The sequence below is a fragment of the Bubalus kerabau genome, chromosome 8, assembly GCF_029407905.1.
Source record: "Bubalus kerabau isolate K-KA32 ecotype Philippines breed swamp buffalo chromosome 8, PCC_UOA_SB_1v2, whole genome shotgun sequence".
Classification (NCBI taxonomy): Eukaryota; Metazoa; Chordata; class Mammalia; order Artiodactyla; family Bovidae; genus Bubalus; species Bubalus kerabau.
In genome coordinates, this window is record NC_073631.1 from 59,677,904 (window position 1) to 59,697,887 (window position 19,984).

At 39.7% G+C, this 19,984-nt stretch overlaps 1 protein-coding gene across 2 annotated transcripts in view; it reads left to right on the forward strand.

Moving 5' to 3' along the window:
* Nucleotides 1–19,984, forward strand: part of DOCK4 (dedicator of cytokinesis 4) — a 474,953-nt gene that overhangs the window by 314,748 nt on the left and 140,221 nt on the right. For both annotated transcript variants that reach the window (XR_008717856.1, XM_055590348.1), the window contains exons 17-23: nt 38–194; nt 6,050–6,147; nt 6,255–6,338; nt 6,565–6,665; nt 8,954–9,035; nt 10,488–10,658; nt 15,775–15,967. Coding sequence is in view for 1 of the 2 variants with exons in the window: in XM_055590348.1 (XP_055446323.1) it covers nt 38–194; nt 6,050–6,147; nt 6,255–6,338; nt 6,565–6,665; nt 8,954–9,035; nt 10,488–10,658; nt 15,775–15,967 (886 nt within the window). In the remaining variant the exon portion in view is untranslated. The remainder of the gene's footprint in view (nt 1–37; nt 195–6,049; nt 6,148–6,254; nt 6,339–6,564; nt 6,666–8,953; nt 9,036–10,487; nt 10,659–15,774; nt 15,968–19,984) is intronic.

Here is a 19,984-nt window from a genome sequence, read left to right on the forward strand (position 1 = left end):
CTCTCCCCCTTCCATTTTTTAAAATATTTTTTTACAGTGTGAAGAAAACACAAATCTTCAGGATACTACCCGCTACCTCAAACTTCCTTTTTCCAAGGGCATTCTCCTTGGGAATAATAATCAAGCCATGAAGGCCACAAAGGAGTCTTTTTGGATAACATCTTTTCTCTGTTCCACAAAACTCACACAAAACGGTAATGTATAATACTGGTTTATTTGAAAGCCCCTGTATTTAAGTACTCATGTGAATTTTAGTTGGATATTCTGTAAACATCAGTTTTATATTTAAGAACTTTGCACTAGAAAAATTGTTGTTGATCCTTCTGTTTGTGGTTTTTAATAAAATAAAAGTAATTGTGACCCAACGAACAGCTAAATGTGTATAGTTTAAGGACTACAGAAGTATCCTGGTACTGGAACCCAATACTCAAGTCCTCAAATAAACCATCAAAACCCAGCTGCTTAAAAAAAAAAAAGGCAAAGATTACCACCACCTTAATCTCTCTTGCTTCATAAACTGTGTTAATTGCAGGCTTCAGAGTAAATGCTGTTTTCTGTTTAATTAGATGGATATTACTTTTCTATTCTAGCATTACTTTTTATGTCAGTGATTGTTTAGAAAGTTATGATTAAGAAAGCAAGCTCTTCTCCTTGGCAAATTGTTCTGAAAGCATTGTCTGTAATGAAGGAAGTAAATTAAATATTTTTGAATTCTTCATGGTTGCCATGTAAGGCTTCTGGAAAGCATCCTGAATGCCATATAATAAAATTAGTCTCATTCTGTTGAAGACAATCACTTTATAATAAGGTATGTCTCTTCCTTGACTTTAGGATTGGGTTACATTCTTTTGATAAGCCCATGGTAACTTGAATAAGATAAGTAGAATATGCATTTATTACACCTAACCTACAAAGCATCATGAGGCTTCCCAGGTGGCTCAGACGGCGAAGAATCTGTCTGCAATGCTGAAGATGCAGGTTCGATCCCTGAATCAGGAAGATCCCTTGTAGCAGGAACTGGCAACTCACTCTAGTATTCTTGCCTGGAGAATTCCATGGACAGAGGAACCTGGTGGGCTACAGTCCATAGGGTTGCAAAGAGTCAGACATGACTGAGCGTGCACATACCACCACGACCACAAAACATCTAAGAAAAGAAGTTCTTTCTTCTGTGTCATACAGCTTGGCCCAGCCTACACTAAACAAGCTCAGAACACTTACAGTAGCTTCCACCTGGGCAAAATTCTCTAACACAGAGCCTATTTTATAATAAAATGTTGAATGTCTCGCATAACTTATTGGATACTGTACTGAGAGTGAAAAACAGAATGGTTGTATTAATAACCATATTGCTTCTTTACCTTTATGATCACTTGGCTGTCTGGCATCTGAGGCTCGATGCTCAGCATCATAGGAGGCTGTTGTACTGCATGTAGCTAACCCAGGAAAATATCTGAACTCAAAAATTGAAGTATAGTTTCTAAATGATATCATATCACTTTTGTACCCATGTAAAGTCAAAAATCTGAAGCCAAATCATAGTAAATCAGGGCTCTGTATTGTTAGGCAAAAAAAATGCTCCTGTGCTTAAACTTTTTAAAGTGTTATTAGTTCTTTCTTCTGTGCCATATAGTAAGAAATACATATCTTTTCTCAGAACGTGGAATGAGAAAAGAAGCAAATTTTGGCGTTATTATAATGACCACTTTTAATGATACCATCCAATTTGTCAAACAGTGCTACTGTATTTATATAGGACCTTGGCAAATTATTTTTTTTACATTTATATTGGGTTTCATTTATCCCCTTCCAGAGGTATTTTTGGAGACATATTTCTAAAAATAAACTATGTAGTTTATTTTTAGTAAGTTTGATTGAAGGTAGCTATTGCCAAATTAAGTTATTACATCAGACTATCAGTATTCAATGGTTAATCATCTTACTTAAATAAAACCTTCATTGACAGAATTCTGTTATGACTAAACAGCATTTACCAAGTCTCAGGCATTTTTTTTGTGTGAGAAGAGTCTAACCCCATAGAGGTTGTGAAAATAATAAAATCAACGTTTTTGACTCCCTTAGGTGTTATTTTCATTCATCCTGGATGAATCCATGGATGAGTTGTGTGTCTCTAAAGAATCTGATTCGTATTTAACTCTCTGCCTCCATTAGATTATTTTCAGCCAGTATTAGTTGTCAGTTACTGCTGTAGTAATTACTATAAACTTATTGGCTTAAAACAACAATAATTTATTATCTTATAATTTTGGAGGTAGAAAGTCTGCAGTCTTATTCCCGGGCTAAAATCAAGGTGTCAGCAGGGCCACATTCCCTCTTGAAATCTCTAGGAGGGAATCCCTTTATTTACCTTTTCTAGCTCCTAGGAAGCACCTGTATTCCCTGGCTACAGGCCCCTTTCTCCATCTTCTAAGACAGCAACAAAGCATATTCGATCTTTCTGACTCTGATCATCTTCCATCTTTTAAGGCCCCTGTGATGAGAGTGCTTCCACCAAATCATCCAGGATAATACCCCATTTAAAAAATCTTTAACTTAATCACACCTGTAAAACTCTTTTGTCAGTTAAGATAAATCCATGGGTTAGAATATGGACATCTTTGGGGGCCATTATTCTTCCAAAGATATAAACCTAACAATAGATTCTCTGCCATGAAAACATTTGGCCCTGCCTGCTTAATTATTTCTAGTTCTAGGGTTTAGGCTATTAGACAGAAATGTGAACATAAGACAGAGGGAAACAAATCCTGATAACTAGAAGCTGCTGCTCTGTAAAAGCAGAGAACATTTTTCAAGTAAATAAACTATTCACGAAGTCATTAAACATCTCGCTATATAGAAAGCAACGCTTGACACATTATTGAAGACTAATAAGTGCTTAATTACCATTGTGACTTTGATTAACCTTGTCAATGTTGGACAGCTCAAAATGAGGCAGGAAATGAATAGTGTGTTTAAAGACATGGGACAAAGGAAGGAAGGAAGTTCTTTTTTCTGAAATTTTCATGCTAGACACATGTCTCTGTGTAGAAGTAATCCACTTCCAAATTGGAATTAAATTTTTTTTGTATTCATTTTACTCGACTTGGAAAATATACAAATCCCATTTCCATTACAATTGGGCATTTAGTAAGTGATGTGGTCTCTAGGACAGTTTCCTAGAGCAGATTTGCATTTCAGGATTTCTAAAGTGTGTCTGTCTACACACGTTCTGTGTGTTCCAGTGTCATTCTTAGATAGCATAATGAGGCTAATGCACTGGCTGGACTGGACGTCTGTGATTGCCAGATCAAGGAAATATTTTAAGTTTCTTAAAAATGGGGATCAGAAAAGGAATCACTTTACTTGTTTGTTAGCTTTCTTGGACTGTTAAAAAGAACTTTTTAAAACATTAAGAAAAAATGAAAACAATGCTTAAATTCAGTCTAACATTTGTGCCAATACCGACTGCTCCATATCCCCTTCTCCCCTCAGTAATGGGTAGTTTCTTCAGTCTCTTCCTGAGATTGTGGTTTAAAAAAAAAAATAGGGGTCAGGTCATCCACCTATTTTATAGCTCTTGGCAGATCAGGCATACAGTCAGTACACACTTAAATGATAGTTGAATGGAATGTATAAAATTCTCATTTTCAGTAATAGGTCCTAGCTGCAAATTTGCAACTGATGTATCTTCAAATGGCTAAAATAAAGACCTAAGAGATGATAATTTTGACTTGATTCTGAGTACATGGCATACATGATTAATTGTGTCCAGATGGACAAAGTATAACACATTATTCTCCTTTTGGCTCCAATGGGAGCAGTCTAACAATTCCTCAGACTTCTTGCAGGAAAGATGAAGAGCCCCATCCCAGACCGCTGTCATCTGCTATCCGGCTCTGCTGATGACAGTCCTATTCCTTGTCCTCTACTGATGCCACTTTGCAGCCTGTAGAGCCTCCTTCTTCCTCTGCACAGGGTCCACCCCTCACATTGAACGCTCCTGCAAAGACCTCATTCTAAAGGGCAGAGAGAGAGAAGGAGGGGACAGAGCTGGATGGGAGGGGGAGTGGGAAGTAAATGGTAGCGCAAATTGTAAAAGAGGGGCTGCCAGAGAAGGTGGCAGGCACCCTGAAGCTAGATGTGGGAAGTCCGAGCGGGCCAGCAGGCAGACCAGGAGAATCCTGGAGAACTTTCTTTGGTCAGCTGGTCTCACCCTATAGAATCTCTCATCTAAATATAACCAATCATATTTTAAAATGTTTCAATCATACCTCCAGGGCGTCTGAGTTAGATGTGAATGTTCAACATTTTCAGGGTTTTCTGCTAGGAAAATAATCATAAATTTCTTTTTCAATGTCAGTTTTTGAAAAATTCCCTCATTTTTCTAAGTCTAAATCCTCCTCCTCCTCTTCCCCCTATTTGTTATAGAAAAACGTTCCTATTTAGTGCTAAGTTTCCTACTTTTGGTTCCTTTGTGGTTTTTCCTTTGAAATTGGCTTTGGTGGAAGTTGCTTCTATTTCCTCTTGAGAGTCTTATGTTTTTTCTCTTTATTTACTGTGTGTGTTAGATGCTCCATTGTTTCCAATGCTATGGACTGCAGCCCACCAGGCTCCTCTGTGCATAGGATTCTACAGGCCAAGGGTACTGGAGTGGATAGCCATTTCCTTCTCCAAGGGATCTTCCTGACCTAGGGATCTTTATTTACTATGTCATGTTTTCTTTCTCATCATAACTACTTCCTTGATTTTTTTGGATTATTTGTTATTGTGTTTGGTGTTTGCTTTTTTTTTTTTTGTCTTTCTTGCTTCTTGGCAAGTCCCATTCAAGTTTCGCCTGAAACAAGTGCTTTGAAGCAGAAAACCTCTCCTGGCTTCTCTAGTGTCTCAGCCCCACTGGCACCAGGAGAATAGCCCTGCCAGGTTCCCCTGCCCTGGGCACGTCCTGCTTCCGTGAGCCTTGTCAGTTGTTACTGCTGTCATTGGCCTCCAATGCCACTGACTCCTTGTTCCCTTTGGAGACCAGTGAAGATGGGCACCATGTGCAGGAGCTTCTGCCCAGGAAGGAGGAGGAAATGATTTATTCCCTCACCAGTGAGGAGGTTCCCTGAGGACTCTGCTGGACACAGGGCTCACATGTTGTCAGGTCAGAAAGAAAAGGGAATTGAAGAGCTGAGACCTGCTCTTGCCCAGAGTCTAGGGTGGAAGATGGTCACAGAGTCTAGGAATTGGCCCTGTCAGGTCCAAGGGCTCATTTGCTGGTCTCACAGTTGACTGGACTTGTCATCACTGTATGGTTTCCCAGGTGTCTCAGTGGTTAAAACCCATCTGCCAATGCAGGAGAAACAGGTTCGATCTCTGGGTCAGGAAGATCTTCTGGAGGAGGGCATGACAACCCAATCCAGTATTCTAGCCTAGAGAATTCCATGGCCAGAGGAGCCTGGTGGGCTGCAGTCAATAGTGTTGCAAAGAGTCAGACCCGATTGAAGCAACTTGGCATGGCATGGCTTGGCATCATTGTGCAGGAACCTTCTAGTCATGCCAGGTTTGGGTCACATTGTCAAGAAGACCTTCATTGCCAAATGGAATTGGTTACTTGGCAGAGTGCTATGACTTGGGAGCAGAAAAGTGAATCAAGTGGGTTCCCAGCCCTCAAGAATCTCCCAGTTTAATTGGAGGAGGCAGAAAATTCTCCAGCCAGTACTTACCAACTGCCTGCTGTGTGCCTGCTCTGTTCCAGTGCTAGCACTAAGTTAGGGCCGAGCTCAATGTGGTTTTTTTCTCTTGGAGTTTACAGTCTTTGGGCAAATACAAGTAGCCTGAGAACTGAAGGATAAGCAAGAGTTTGTCAGTCAAGAGCACTGGGAAGGGAAAAAGAGAACACACTGTAATAAAAGCCATCTTAGAGGGTTAGTTGGAGTCTGGGGGAGCCTGCAGTTTGGGTGACCACGTGGCAACATATTTAAGAATTCACTGTTTACCAGTTAGAACGCTTTCCTGTGAGAGCCTGTTCTCTATCAAGGCAACTAATCTTCCTTTTCTGTTTGGACAGGTGATATGCTTGATCTTTTGAAATGGAGAACCCACCCAGACAAGATCACAGGCTGTCTCTCTAAATTAAAAGAAATTGATGGCTCCGAGATAGTAAAGGTAAATGCATCCTGTTATCCTTCTCTTAGAAATTTGTGGGATAAAGAATACTTAGAGGGGAAAGACAGAGGATATTTTATTTATGCTTTTACTTCTTTATCTAACAGTTTCTGCAAGATACACTGGATACCTTATTTGGAATTTTAGATGAAAATTCCCAAAAATATGGGTCTAAAGTGTTTGATTCATTGGTGAGTTTAAATTAACTTTATACCTTAATTTTGTCTTTAAATCTTGACTTTCATAAGACTGTTTTAGGAATGTGCACTTAATAGAATGAGCTCACTTGAAAGGAAACCTTCCCAAATCAAAACCAAACAAACAAACAAACAAACAAAAGAAACCGTCCCACTCCCCCTGCCAAAAAAGTCTTGGTTTGCATTCAGTTTTGTAAAATTCTGTTTTGTTTTGTTTTAGGTTCACATAATCAATTTGCTGCAAGATAGCAAATTTCATCATTTTAAACCTGTAATGGACACTTACATTGAGAGTCATTTTGCTGGGGCACTTGCATACAGGTAAGGTCCTTTATCTTGTAGTTGGTTTAGAAACAGTTTCTTTTGAACTTTTTAAAGCAGAACCAGCTATATAGGAAAATTTAAAAGAGAATGTAGGAAGAAATGAAGCACAGCTACTCAAGTGTCTCTTGAGACAGTATCTTCCTTTTTCACACATCTTTTTTTGATGGCTGAAACTTATTTTGATTTTAAAAGGTTGGGTTGGGGGGAGAACTTCCTGAGTTCTAGTCCTGAAACCTAAAATATAATGTTTTCTTTTTGCCTCTGTTTCACTTGATCTTCTGTAGTCTAAAATACCTAGTTATTTCATTTTGACAGTCAAGAGCCCCATTTAATCATCACACTCCTTGGTAATTCTAGATGTCTTTAAGAAAGAAATATAATGGGAAAACAGCCTTTGCCATCATACCATTTTAAAGTCCTTTGTTCATTCATTTGTTAATATTTATTGAGTGCCTCCTGCATGCCAGACACTAAGCTTTGTGCTGATCGTATGAAGAGCTGGCCCATGGATGCAAGGGGTTCAGTTATTAGACTCTATCCTTTGTTACCAGCTGCCATTTTAACCGCTGCTCCTTTCTTATCCACTCAGATAAGATAAGCAAGACTAAAAGTGAATGAATAATGACATGCTGTAGCTGGTACCTGCCTACATGTAGCCTAGAAGATAACAAATCCTCTCTTTCTGTCCTATGGGTGACATCTTCCTGGTCATGGGCCTGCTTAAATACAGCCCTGAAATGTACCCCAAAGTTCCATCTCCCCATTCCACTGCTGTTATTGCTATTCTGCCAGTTTTTTTTAGTTTATAATTGTTTTTTTTTTAAATTAGGGGATAATTGCTTTTCAATGTTGTATTCGTTTCTGCTGTACAACAATGTGAATCAGCTATATGTATACATAAATCCTCTCCCTAGCCTCCCACCACCACCCCCCATCCCACCCCAGGTCATCACAGAGCACTGAGCTGAGCTCCCTATGTTATACAGCAGCTGCCAATGTTTTTATCTTATATGTTATTATATTATCTTATATGTATAAGATAAAAACTTATCTCACCTTTGGGCATGTGCACGCAGTCGTCTATTCCCAGAAGTGTGTTAAAGGAGCATGGAATCAGGGCTTTGCCCTTTTCCCCCATCTGTGTGCTGTATAAAAGATAGTAGGTAACCAGGTAAGCATTTCATCCAGTTCCTTTGGTTGTTTGCTTCCGTAGCCTGGTAAGATTTACACCTCTGATGTTTAAGTGAATGGAGTCATTTTTGCAAGACTTGACCTTCTACCAACATGAGCTTTTCAGAGGGTGAAATGTTTGAGCAAGGATAGTTTTGCCCTTGACCTAACGGTTTGGGCCTGGTGTGAGGGGTCACTGTTCCAAGTGACACTGTCTCTGGAAACTAGAAAATAGTGGTGTAATGTCTAAACTTCAGATTAGCCAGGAATGCAGCTAATCAGTTCTAATAAGACAAATAAGGCCCATGGAATCTTCTTGGGCCAGAATCATGACCACTCATCCTCAAAAGTAGTGTTCCCATCAGCATATACTGACTGGAACAACCATGAGTTCTCCTCGGACAGAGAAAATTTTTAAAAATTCCTGTTTTCTAGACACCAAAAACTGGCCAGTGTTAAAGGTCACGTGACTGCAATCTTGAGAATTTGAGACATGGAGGTTAATTCCATTTTTGTTTTTTAAAACAATAAAACTTCTAGAAATTACTTGGAAAAAATAAAACTTGGCTTTTCTGGAAATTACTAGGACATGCTCTGATGGTAAGCCTCATTCTTCCCACAGGTCAGAGAATTGGCTTGTTAAGTCCATGGGGTGTGATTTGAAATGAGGAGGTGGTATCTTCATCCTTCCCCACACCTTCTTTTGCCTCCAGCTAAATATTTTATCCAAATTAGGATTTCACTGGGGAGGAAATCCTAATTAGCAGTTGTCCGAGATTGACCATGGCAGTCAGATTCAGACACTCCCCTGGCCTTTCTTCTGATATTTGTGTTCACCCGTTGGAAGCATGGCCAGAAGCGGCAGGACTCATGGAATATGTCCAGATTGAAAGGAATCTCGCTGGGAGGAAATGTTGTTTCTCTCTTCAGCTTCAAAAAAGGGGTAATGATGGTGATATGCAGACTTTGTAAAATTATCATAATATAACAGTTTGACAGAAACGTGAGAACTGATGGAAAATGCCTCCTTGTGATAAAAATAAGCATGTGATTTGTTGGCTTCTAATTGAGAATGAGACCAACTGTACCTTCTGCACATTTCCCCTGTATTTTAGAGATCTCATCAAAGTACTCAAGTGGTATGTGGACCGGATCACAGAAGCGGAGAGACAAGAGCACATCCAGGAGGTGCTGAAGGTAATGACACGCTGTGGATAGCACATCGTAGCCCAACAGTGCTGCTGCGTGGTGATGCCTAAGCAAATTGGTTTCCTCAACACAGGCAGTAATCGCTGATTATTAATCACTGACATTCCAATTCAGTGATCTTAATCAGTTTGTGGCTGCTCCAGAGATGATGAGATTTGAAAAGAACTTTGCCAGACTCACTGGAACCTCCCTAGCATTAAATCCTTAGTCCTCCAGGCTCTGAACACTTGAAATCTAGAAGGAAGGGTGGAGAAGACAAGACTGCAGATGAGCAGTTAAGCTTAGAAGTTCCCTGTTCTTGCTTCTACCACTGACAGAGACCATCTGAGAACCATTTGTCTTACATTTTAAGGGCTTCCCTGGTAGGTCTGCTGGTAAAGAATCCATCTGCAATGCAGGAGACCCCAGTTCAATTCCTGGATTGGGAAGATCCCCTGAAGAAGGGATAGGTTACCCACTCCAGTATTCGTGGGCTTCCCTGGTGGCTCAGATGGCAAAGAATCCACCTGCAATGTGGGAGACCTGGCTTCAATCCCTTGGTTGGGAAGATCCCCTGGAGGAGGGCATGGCAATCTAATCCAGTATTCTTGCCTGGAGGATGGCTTAGCAGGAATCATAATGAGGAAACCTAAGGTTTTACAGTGTCTCATGGTTCACACTGCACATATCTCTGGGCCCTACAAGCTCTGTATATATGAAGATGTTGATACCTTTCTTGCAACATGTTTGTAAAGAATCTACCAATAGATTCTTTTTTAAATTAATTAATTGATTTTAATTGGAGGGCAATTACTTTGCAATATTTTGATGGTTTTTGCCATACATCATCATGAATCGGCCACAGATATGCATGTGTCCCCCACATCCTGAACCCCTCTCCCACATCCTGAACCCCTCTCCTACCTCCCATCTGTCAATAGATTCTTAAGAGGATTGTGCAGTAACAGCCTTGGCAGCCTTTTGATTTCTGTAATTGAGTACATAGTATTTGATGTCAGTAGATAAAAGTAAATAGGTGTACATTCTAAAAAACAAGCATTTTGCTCATTATAAACTTGTCATTTGGGGCTGATTGAAGGTAAAATGCAAGTGGCGAGAGAACCTACCAGCAAAGCAGAATTATTTTTGAAAAACAGACCACCATATCTTTGTTAATTATATTTAAAAAAAAATCATCTGAGGATCAAAAACATTTAACGTTCATACCTCTTTAAGAATTAGATAGAATTTAAAAATTATCTATACTTTTCCTCTCATTAGGTATTAGAGAAAAACAGCTCTTTTGCTATGAGTAAATACTATTCAAAAATTGCACAGGGCCTTAGTACTTCAATCAGTAATTTAAAAGTCTAATGATATACTATAGTTTTGTGTAGTGTCATTGTTAATAAATACCTTTGATTTTCTTTGAAACTAACATTTTAAAAATTTTGTTTTAAGGCCCAAGAATATATTTTTAAGTATATTGTTCAGTCTCGAAGGCTGTTTTCCCTTGCCACCGGAGGACAGAATGAGGAGGAATTTCGCTGCTGCATTCAGGAACTGCTCATGTCAGTTCGTTTTTTTCTTTCACAAGAAAGCAAAGGATCTGGAGCATTATCTCAATCACAGGTAATTGTTTTTTCATCTCTGCTGAATAGAGGAAAAAATGAGTCCAATTCATTTATTTTTACCTAGCCGCCTAAGTGAATGTTTTCTCCATCAGCATTTTATAGCTCCAGGTTATATTTGTAGCTTAACTGACTTGGAATAGCCTTTTAAAAAGCCCCCCAGCTTCTAGCACCAGCAGAGCAAAAGGTGGTAATGTCTTTCTTTGGACTGTTGTCACCCTGAATGGGGTTTTGCATCGGCCTCCATTCCAGTCTCTAGAACTCACGCTGATGATTGGAGACACCCTGTCAATGTCACCTGTGGCGAGGAATTTTTCTCTAGCTAGTCTGCTACTGGAAGGACTGATGCTGAAGCTCCAGTCTTTTGGCCACCTGATGTGAAGAGCAGACTCATTGGAAAAGACCCTGATTTGGGCAAGACTGAGGGCAGGAGGGGGAGAAGGAAATGGCAACCCACTTCAGTGTTCTTGCCTGGAGAATCCCAGGGACGGGGGAGCCTAGTTGGCTGCTGTCTATGGGGTCACACAGAGTCGGACACGACTGAAGCAACTTAGCAGCAGCAGAGGGCAGGAGGAGAAGGGGGCGACAGAGGATGAGATGGTTGGATGGCATCACTGGCTCAATGGACATGAGTTTGAGCAAACTCCAGAAGATAGTGGAGGACAGAGAAGCCTGATGTGCTGCAGTCCGTGGGGTCACAGAGAGTGTTGCTTTGAGCAACAAAAGCAGCAATCTGCTGCAGTTGTTTTCCCCAAGCCTGCCTTTTTTTTTTCTTTTGGTACACTGTGTGAGCAGTTCCCCAACCAGGGATGGAACCCATTCCCAGGAATGAGACTGGTGAGTCCTAACCACTGGACCACCAGAGAATTCCCACGTACTCTATTTTAATCCATGCACTTGAGGCTCATTGTCCTGGTCTCGGCTAAACTGCATGTTGTTTTGTTTTCAGTTGGCCCTAATCATCCTGGGAGTTATTTTCTATCACCAGTGCTCAGCGGTTGCTGCCAAAGTATATTACCAGGAGTAGCTCTCAGGTTTTGTTTAAGAACAGGATCTATCTACTTTTCAAATAGTGTGCTGAGAGGTCATTGTGCTGAGAGATCTTTCTGAATATCTTTCTCTACACTTTCTTAATACTTCTTGTACCTGTTTAATTTTAATAACTTGATTTAAAAACCTGTCAGATGGAGAAGCAACTTCCTTATTACACTCCCCTGGAGACTTGAGACTTACAATCACTGTGAATTTGGATACAAAACGGGATATTGGGAGATTAGATCCCTAGGAGTATTGTTGTAATTTGGTGTCTTTTGCCATTTGGAAGGCATTATATATAAAGGCAAAACACTAGAAATGTACAACCCCCCTCCAATAACAATGCCGTGTTTTTCTGACTATTTGGGAGCTGTTCTTGTTACTTTCTTCTTTGCAGAGGTGGACTTACCTTCCATCTGGGTAAGGATGTTGTTGTTTAGTCACTAAGTCATGTCCGAGTCTTCTGCGACCCCACAGACTATAGCCTACCAGGCTGCTCTGTCCATGGGATTTTCCAGGCAAAAATACTGGAGTGGGTTACCATTTCCTTCTCCAGGGGATCTTCCCAACGCAGGGATCAAACCTGCGTCTCCTGAATTGCAGGTGGATTCTTTTACCACTGAGCCACCGGGGAAGCCCCTGGGTAAGGATACAGGCTCTTTTAATATCATTTTGGCTTCTCTTGTCAATGGTACAATCACTGAACTTTAGGAGACTTGCCAGAGATCTCAATGTCAAGTTGCCAACTAATCAAACCTTACTTATCAGCTGGTGATATTTGAAAAGGATATTCCAACAGGCTAACCATATTTTCCTTTAGATCAAAATTCTCAGAAGTTCACTACTTTTATAAAAACTGTTAAAAATTTCAGTTTTCATTTTGAGATTTTTCTTTAAAAAAAAAAAAGAAAAACCTCTATCAAGGATACAACGTACCTAATTCACAACTGAAAAATATTCTCCTACTCTCAAGAGTAACCTTAAGTCATGGTTTCTCAAATAAGAATGTCTTGCTATGGACTCCTGAGATTTTTTTCCTTCTTTAAAGTTAGAGAAACATTCTTTTACCTTAGTTACGTTACACTGAATCCTAGCCGTCTCTCTGAGAGATTTGGGCTCTGAGGTGCAGCCATGATATAGAGCAGCTTCCTTTTCTATATTTAACCTCCAACTGCTCTTGATTCTCTAAATTCTACCCCTCCATCAGGATAGTGAAGCGAATGGGACTTCCCTGGATGTGCAATGGTTAAGACTTCACCTTCCAATGCAGGGGGTGTAGGTTGTATCCCTGGTTTGGGGAAGTAAGATCCCAAAAGCCTTGGGGCATGGCCAAAGAAAAATTAAAATATTTTTTTTTTAAATAGTGAAACTTTCGCACCTTCAAAGAATCATATTTGATTCTTATTTTTTGACTGTTAGCTTTTTATCAGGAGATAATATATAAAATGTGTACATAGTTTTTTAGTTTGATGCTAAGAGAAAATTTATATAAAGAAGTGGCTAGTTTTCTTCATTAAGCAAAGAGGAATTCTCCTTCCTCCCTCTATATTTTGGGAGGAAGGAGAATTTTAAACACTTTTTCCCATTCCAAGTCCCCCTTTGACCCCACACTTTCATAGCTGTCTCTTCTAAGATGGAAGGTGTCACTAATCTGATTGATCCAATATGTTAGGTTACTGTCACTGCACAATAAATGACCATGATGGTGTTAGGTGACACCCATTTATCAGGTCAGATTCTGTAGATCAAAAAGACATGGTCCGATTTTTGGCTTAGGGTCTCCTGTAGCCAAAAGCAGGGGATTGGCTTTGATGGCTTATCTGGAGGCTCTCGGGAGGAATTCACCTTCTTGATCTTTCAGACTTTGGACAGGAATCAGTTTCCTTATGGGTGAGAGTCCCATTTCCTTGCTGGCTGTCAACCAGAGGTGGAGAAGGAGCTGGGTGCTCTTAGCTCCTGGAGACCACTCACATTCCTTGGTGCATGGCCCCTCCGATCCTCAAAGCCAGGCACAGTTTATCAAATCTTTCTCATGCTTCAGATCTCTGAGTTCCCCCACGTGTCAGAGAACACTTCTGCGTGGGAACAACATCAGGGGACAAATTTCTTGGAGATCATCTTGGAATTCTGCCTACTGTGTCCAGAGCCAAGGATAGCCATTGGTCCGGATTCTTGCCTTAAACACAAAAATCCCAGTTTCCTTGCTCCATTTTGGATTTTTTCCATGTGAGTTACAACTCAGCAAAATCTGTCTCCTGGAGGCAGAATAGGCCATCCCAGCAATCCTTCCAGTTGGATCAGTAGACAGCTGCTCTGTAGAGCTGATACTGCTGCTGCTGCTGCTGCTAAGTTGCTTCACTGCTAGGTGGTTCATTTGGTCATCCTGGCCTAAGCCCAGCCTGCTAATAATTCTGTCCTTGGGAGCAGGACAGAAGGCTAACTCAGCTGTCTGTAGTCCATTCCAAGGACAGCTCTCTACCCTGGGAACCCCAAGAAAAGAAGAATGGTGGAAGGCATTGAGCCCTGAGACCCTGCCGCAAATTCCTATTAATTATCTTTTCTCTTTTTGTCTTGGATACCAGGAAGATCAAAACAATATCGTGTTTTTATTTGCAGTAAAAATCTTTAGCTTAGATACCTGTGCAAATATCTTTCTGCCCTCATCACAAGGTCCTTTTTTATTTATCCTTTTTAATAATTGCATCTTACACTGCAGGCACAAATATCTTTTTGAAATAAAGAGGTATAAATAAAGAATTGACACATACATTAAGGGATTTATGAGGAACATCAAGTTAGGTGACTTTTTAGTGATCAGAAAGCTGGCCTCATTTAATTTTTTTAAACTTCATCTTATGACTCAGTTCTTTGCAGAGTAAAATGAAGGTTATATAAATATAGTCTTTACCAAAAAATATCAGGTTATTAATTTTAAAAGCATTCAAGTAGATCTATAATTTTTAAAAATCAAAGGGAGAACATAGCTGTTGACCCTAGCACCTTGAGCATTCTGATGGTTCTGACATCAGAAACAGGTCTCGGCTCTTCAACATATTTCTGCTGCTGTTATATAGGTAGATACCAAAGTCCACAAATTTGAATTTGATTCTGTGCTTGAATCATCAGCATATGTAGACTTGACCCACTTTCTGCTGGTGTCAGATCTCATTGGTAAATCCGACAGCCATTGAATCTCAGCATATTAGAAACATGTGCCTCTTCCTCCACCAGGCGGTTGATCAATTTTTCTTTCCACTGCCCTCTTTTTGTGGAATTTCAAAAGGCTGAGTTTGTTTTGATGTACAGTCTTAGCCCAATTTTTAAAGTATGCCCTTCAGGGTTTGAAGTTAGCATCTATTTTTTTTTTTTCTTTAAAAAAATAATGATCAGGTTTCTTCATTTGTGTAAACAATATTGTTCTTAATACACACAGTTTTGGATTTTCATTAGATCTTGAAGTAACCTGAGGGATTATTCTAATGATCTTGGCATTTTACAAGTGATGAAGCTGAAACCTAGGGGATTAAAATGACTTGCCCAAGGTCACAGAATTGATTAAAAGTCAAGCTAGTCCTACATATAATCTAGGTCTTCTGATGCTTTCTGATGTCCTATGTTTTTTCTTTAATCATAAATTGCGTGTTTTAGGGAATTAATGTGTTTGGCTTCTTAAAGGTAAATGAGATTTAAATGAGCACTTCAGAAACCTTCTCCAAAAAGATTGAAACATAAATAATTACAATCCAGGTCTTGGCTGAGTATTCCTTCCATTTGATCACGCTGCCTTCTGCTGAATCTGTGGGGGTTTTGTCCATCACTTTGCTAATGTCAGTGGTTTTACAGGATTTCCCAGTTTTTACTATGTTGTACCTTTGCATATTTTGAAAAATTGCTCCGTTTTGGTATACCTTTTTCCCCTAAATTTTGCCCTTTTAGTCTTTTTAGATTTAGGTAGCAGAAGCGTTTGACATTCTATTTCCTACCATTTAAAAATATTTGTCACAGTCTTAAACTCACTGACATTTTTATAGCTGACTTTTCAGGGCATATCTGGGAATTGACTTAAATTTCTTCTTTTAAAGGCTGTGTTTCTGAGCTCCTTCCCAGCTGTGTATTCGGAGCTGTTGAAGCTCTTTGACGTCCGGGAGGTGGCCAACTTGGTCCAGGACACCCTGGGCAGTCTGCCGACCATCGTGCACGTGGATGACGCCCTGCAGGCCGTTAAACTGCAGTGCATTGGCAAGACCGTGGAAAGCCAGCTCTATACCAACCCAGGTAAGGTGTTGGGTCTCTCAGATGAAACAGTGTCTCTAGAAAGCCATTACTTACATTTTCTAGTCATAGGTCAGCAGAAGCAATTCAAAAAGGAAACTAAAAACTTCTTTCTCAGAAGCATTGTGTATTTGGATGGGAGAATAAGTTTATCAAATAGTCAGACACAAAAGTATGGCTCTTAAAACTTCATTTCTGGAAAGAATGAAAATCCTAATAATTAAATTGTTAATTCAGATCACAACAAGTTTTAGTGTAGGGCATGCTTTTTTCCTTGCTGTAGATTTTTTTTTCTTTTAACGTTCAACAAAATTGAAAATTTTTCTTTTCAGAGATGCTTACAGGAACCTGCTATAATCCTTGTTTGTTTATCTCATTTGTCCTTCAAAGTTTTCCATCAATTTGTGTTCTGAAACTGGGTGAAAGTTTCAGTGTGTTGTCATTTTTTATATATTTTATCCTAATAGCAAGTGACTACTTGCTAAGTTGATTTTGTCATAATTTTTTTTGGTTTAGTCACTAAGTTGTGTCTGACTTTTGCAACCCCATGGATGGTAGCCTTCCAGCCTCCTCTGTCCATGGGATTTTCCAGGCAAGAATTTACTGGACTGGGTTGCCATTTCTTTCTCCAGGGGATCTTCCCGACCCAGGAATCGAACCCGAGTCTCCTGCATTGCAGGCAGATGCTTTACTGACTGAGCTATGAGGGAAGCACATCTTGTTTTCCTCTAGTTTTTGTTTTTTTTTTTAATAATAAAATGCCAGTCTCATTTTAAATTTTATTTTAAAAAGTTTCCATCATTATCACTGAATCAAAAACTTTTAAAAATTATTTTTGAGAAATCTCTTTTCCCATGAATACATGTATGTGTGTGTTGTATTTTTGAAATAGTTCTAAAATATAGTTAAGAAACCTTTTTTACATTATTTTATTGTGAAATGCTTTAAACATAGAAACTAGACTAGAACATAATAAATCTCAACAATGGGAGATATTTACTTTAGATCTTTTAAGAGATTTGTCATTATAGAAATAGGCCCTCTTGTATATACTCACTTCCTTCATATATGTTTCCACTATCAGATTCGGTTCTGTTTTCTATGCCTTTATTCTGTAGCTATAAAAAATGCCATTTTTTACCTTTTCAAAATTTTTTCATCCTTTAGTTTTTATATAATACTATATTGAATGTCATTCTGTAGAGTGCTTCTTTTTGATTAATATGGCACTTTTTAATTCTTCCATGCTATTAGATATAGCTCTTGTTCTTTTTTACTGTTATATAGTAGTCCAATGAATATTTGTATATCGTGGTTAATTTACCTTTTCTCCTGTTGATAGACTGTTAGTATGTTTCTGAATTTTTTCTGAGATAACAATGTTTCAGTGTGAAAGAGGCTTCAGCCTTCTGATTTCTCCCCATGAAAACACATCTCATCCTGGAAAGAAAGATGCTTCTTATAGTAGTTTTCAGACTGTCCCCCTCAGAGCCCTAGGGTTCTGCTGCAATGATTAGGGCTTCCTTGAGTCCATTCTAAAGGAGATCAGCCCTGGGTGTTCTTTGGAAGGAATGATGATAAAGCTGAAACTCCAGTCCTTTGGCCACCTCATGCGAAGAGTTGACTCATTGGAAAAGACTCTGATGCTGGGAGGGATTGGGGGCAGGAGGAGAAGGGGACGACAGAGGATGAGATGGCTGGATGGCATCACGACTCGATGGACATGAGTTTGAGTGAACTCCGGGTGTTGGTGATGGACAGGGAGGCCTGGCGAGCTGCAATTCATGGGGTCTCAAAGAGTCAGACACGACTGAGCAACTGAACTGAACTGAACTGAGGGCGAAGAATAGGCGGTATGAAGTAGAAAGGATGATGGTCCCAACTAGACATCCAAATTTGACTAGAATATCAATTCTGTCAATATCAATTACCAAACTAAGAAGAGTTTATTCTGTCAGAGGAATTGGTGATTTTTACCATATTTCTCTCTTACTGGCTAGATGATTCTTTGTTGAGTTAAAGTCTGACACAAAAAGAGCAACATAGATAAATGAAAACCATTTCTAAATGTAAGGAAATTATTTTTGTTCGTTATTGCCCCTGGGAGATGTGTTCTGTCTGTGGACTCAGTTCCCTGTTGATTACTGATGCCCAAGAGGTGGTAGAGAAACCATACTGGGTCTCTGTGGGAGGTGGTGAGATTGTTTACTGGGGCCAGAATAGAAGGACTCAAGAGACCCAGGGAACGTGGACCCTGAAAGGGCTGTGCTCGTGACCTAGAGGAGAGACTTGGAGCCAGTGCTGGGGCTTAGTGATGTGGAAGGTGGGGGGGGGGGGGGGGGAAGCCTGCTTCACTTGTTCTGTGGGACACTCCTCGTGGAGGGTAATTATGGGAAACATAAACTTCTGAGAAACAAAGTGACTCCTGATCAATGGAACACACTGAGGCACACGCACAGATGCTAGTAAGAGGCCTGACTTCCATCATTGCCCCCAGAAAGATGGGATTAGCTTGCTGTTTAGTGACTCGCTGAGCTTCCCAGGTGGCACTAGTGGTAAAAAAAAAAATTACCCAGGAACCATAACAACAACAACAAGGAAAAACCATGAAGAGCATCACCAAACTATGGTGAAATCAGATTCATGTTTTAGATAAACTTTGACCTGTTAGTTTCCTGCTGGTACCACAGCGATTACTACAAACTTAGTGGATTAATGTAACTCAAATTTCTTATGTTACATTTCTGTAGGGCAGAAGTCCAAAAGGCTTCTCACTGGCCTAAAATCAGGGTGTGGATGGAGCAACATTCCTTTGTGTAGTGTCTAGGGAATAATTTGTTTTCTTGCCTCTGACAGCTTCTAGAGGCTGCCTACATTCCTGCCTCCTTCATCTTTAAAGCCAGCAGTCTAGCATCTTCACATCTCTGACTCTGTCTAGCTGCTTTCACTTGTAAGGACCTCTATGTTTACATGGGTCCCACCTAGATAATTCAGGATAATCTCCCCAGCTCAGCATCCTTATTTTAATCATTTCCGAAAAATCTCTTTAACATAATCTATTCACATAACATATTTACAGGTTCTGAGAATTAAGATGTAGATGTCTTTGAGGGGAACAATTTATTCTGCCTACTACATAGGGGTAAAACGAACAGTTTAAAAGCAGTGTGATGGTAGCTCCATATATGAAAGGCAAAAACACTCAGGAGTCTGAATTTTATTTACTTGTTCGAAGTAAAATAAATGGAACATGAAGTCCTACAGTTATATGAGTACACACATCTTGGCCAGATGGAAGTTACAAATGACACTTTGCTGATTAAAATTATAAATCTGAACGGAGAAAATAAAATAGGGATAAGTACATTACACGGTATCAACTGGCTATGTATTCAGCTGAAGACAAAGTATTTAATTCTTGATGGCCTTAATGACAGGTGCATTGCTCAGAACACTGAGTATGGCAGAGATAATTGCTACTCTGAGCTGAATTCTGATCAACAAAGATGAACTGGTTAGTGATAGAGAAGTGAGAAGGATCTGAGAAAGTGATCTCATTTTCTGGGGCATTCATTTTAGCCAGAAAGGCGTACAGAGTACAGTCAGCCCATGCTTTAAGAAAATAGATTTCAAAATATTTTGGAGAACAAGACTGTACATGTTACAAGCTCCTTAGGAGAGATAGAAAGTTCTGAAAATTTTCTTTGTACTAGAATCCTATATTAGGCTTCTCCAGAGAAAAAATAGTGTGTGTGTGTGTGTGTGTGTGTGTGTGTGTGTGTGTGTAGATTTATTGTAAGGAATTGTCTTATGTGTTTATGGAGGCTGAGAAGTCCCAAAATCTGCAGTTAGCAAGCTGGAGATTCAAAGTAGGTGACATAGTTCCAGTCTGAGTTCCAAGGCCTAAAAACCAGGAGAGGTGTTTGTATAAATTCCAGTCTAAATCTGAAGGCAGGAAAAGGTGGATATCTCACCTGAATGACAGGCAGAGAGAGTAAACTCTTCTTTACTCCACCTTTT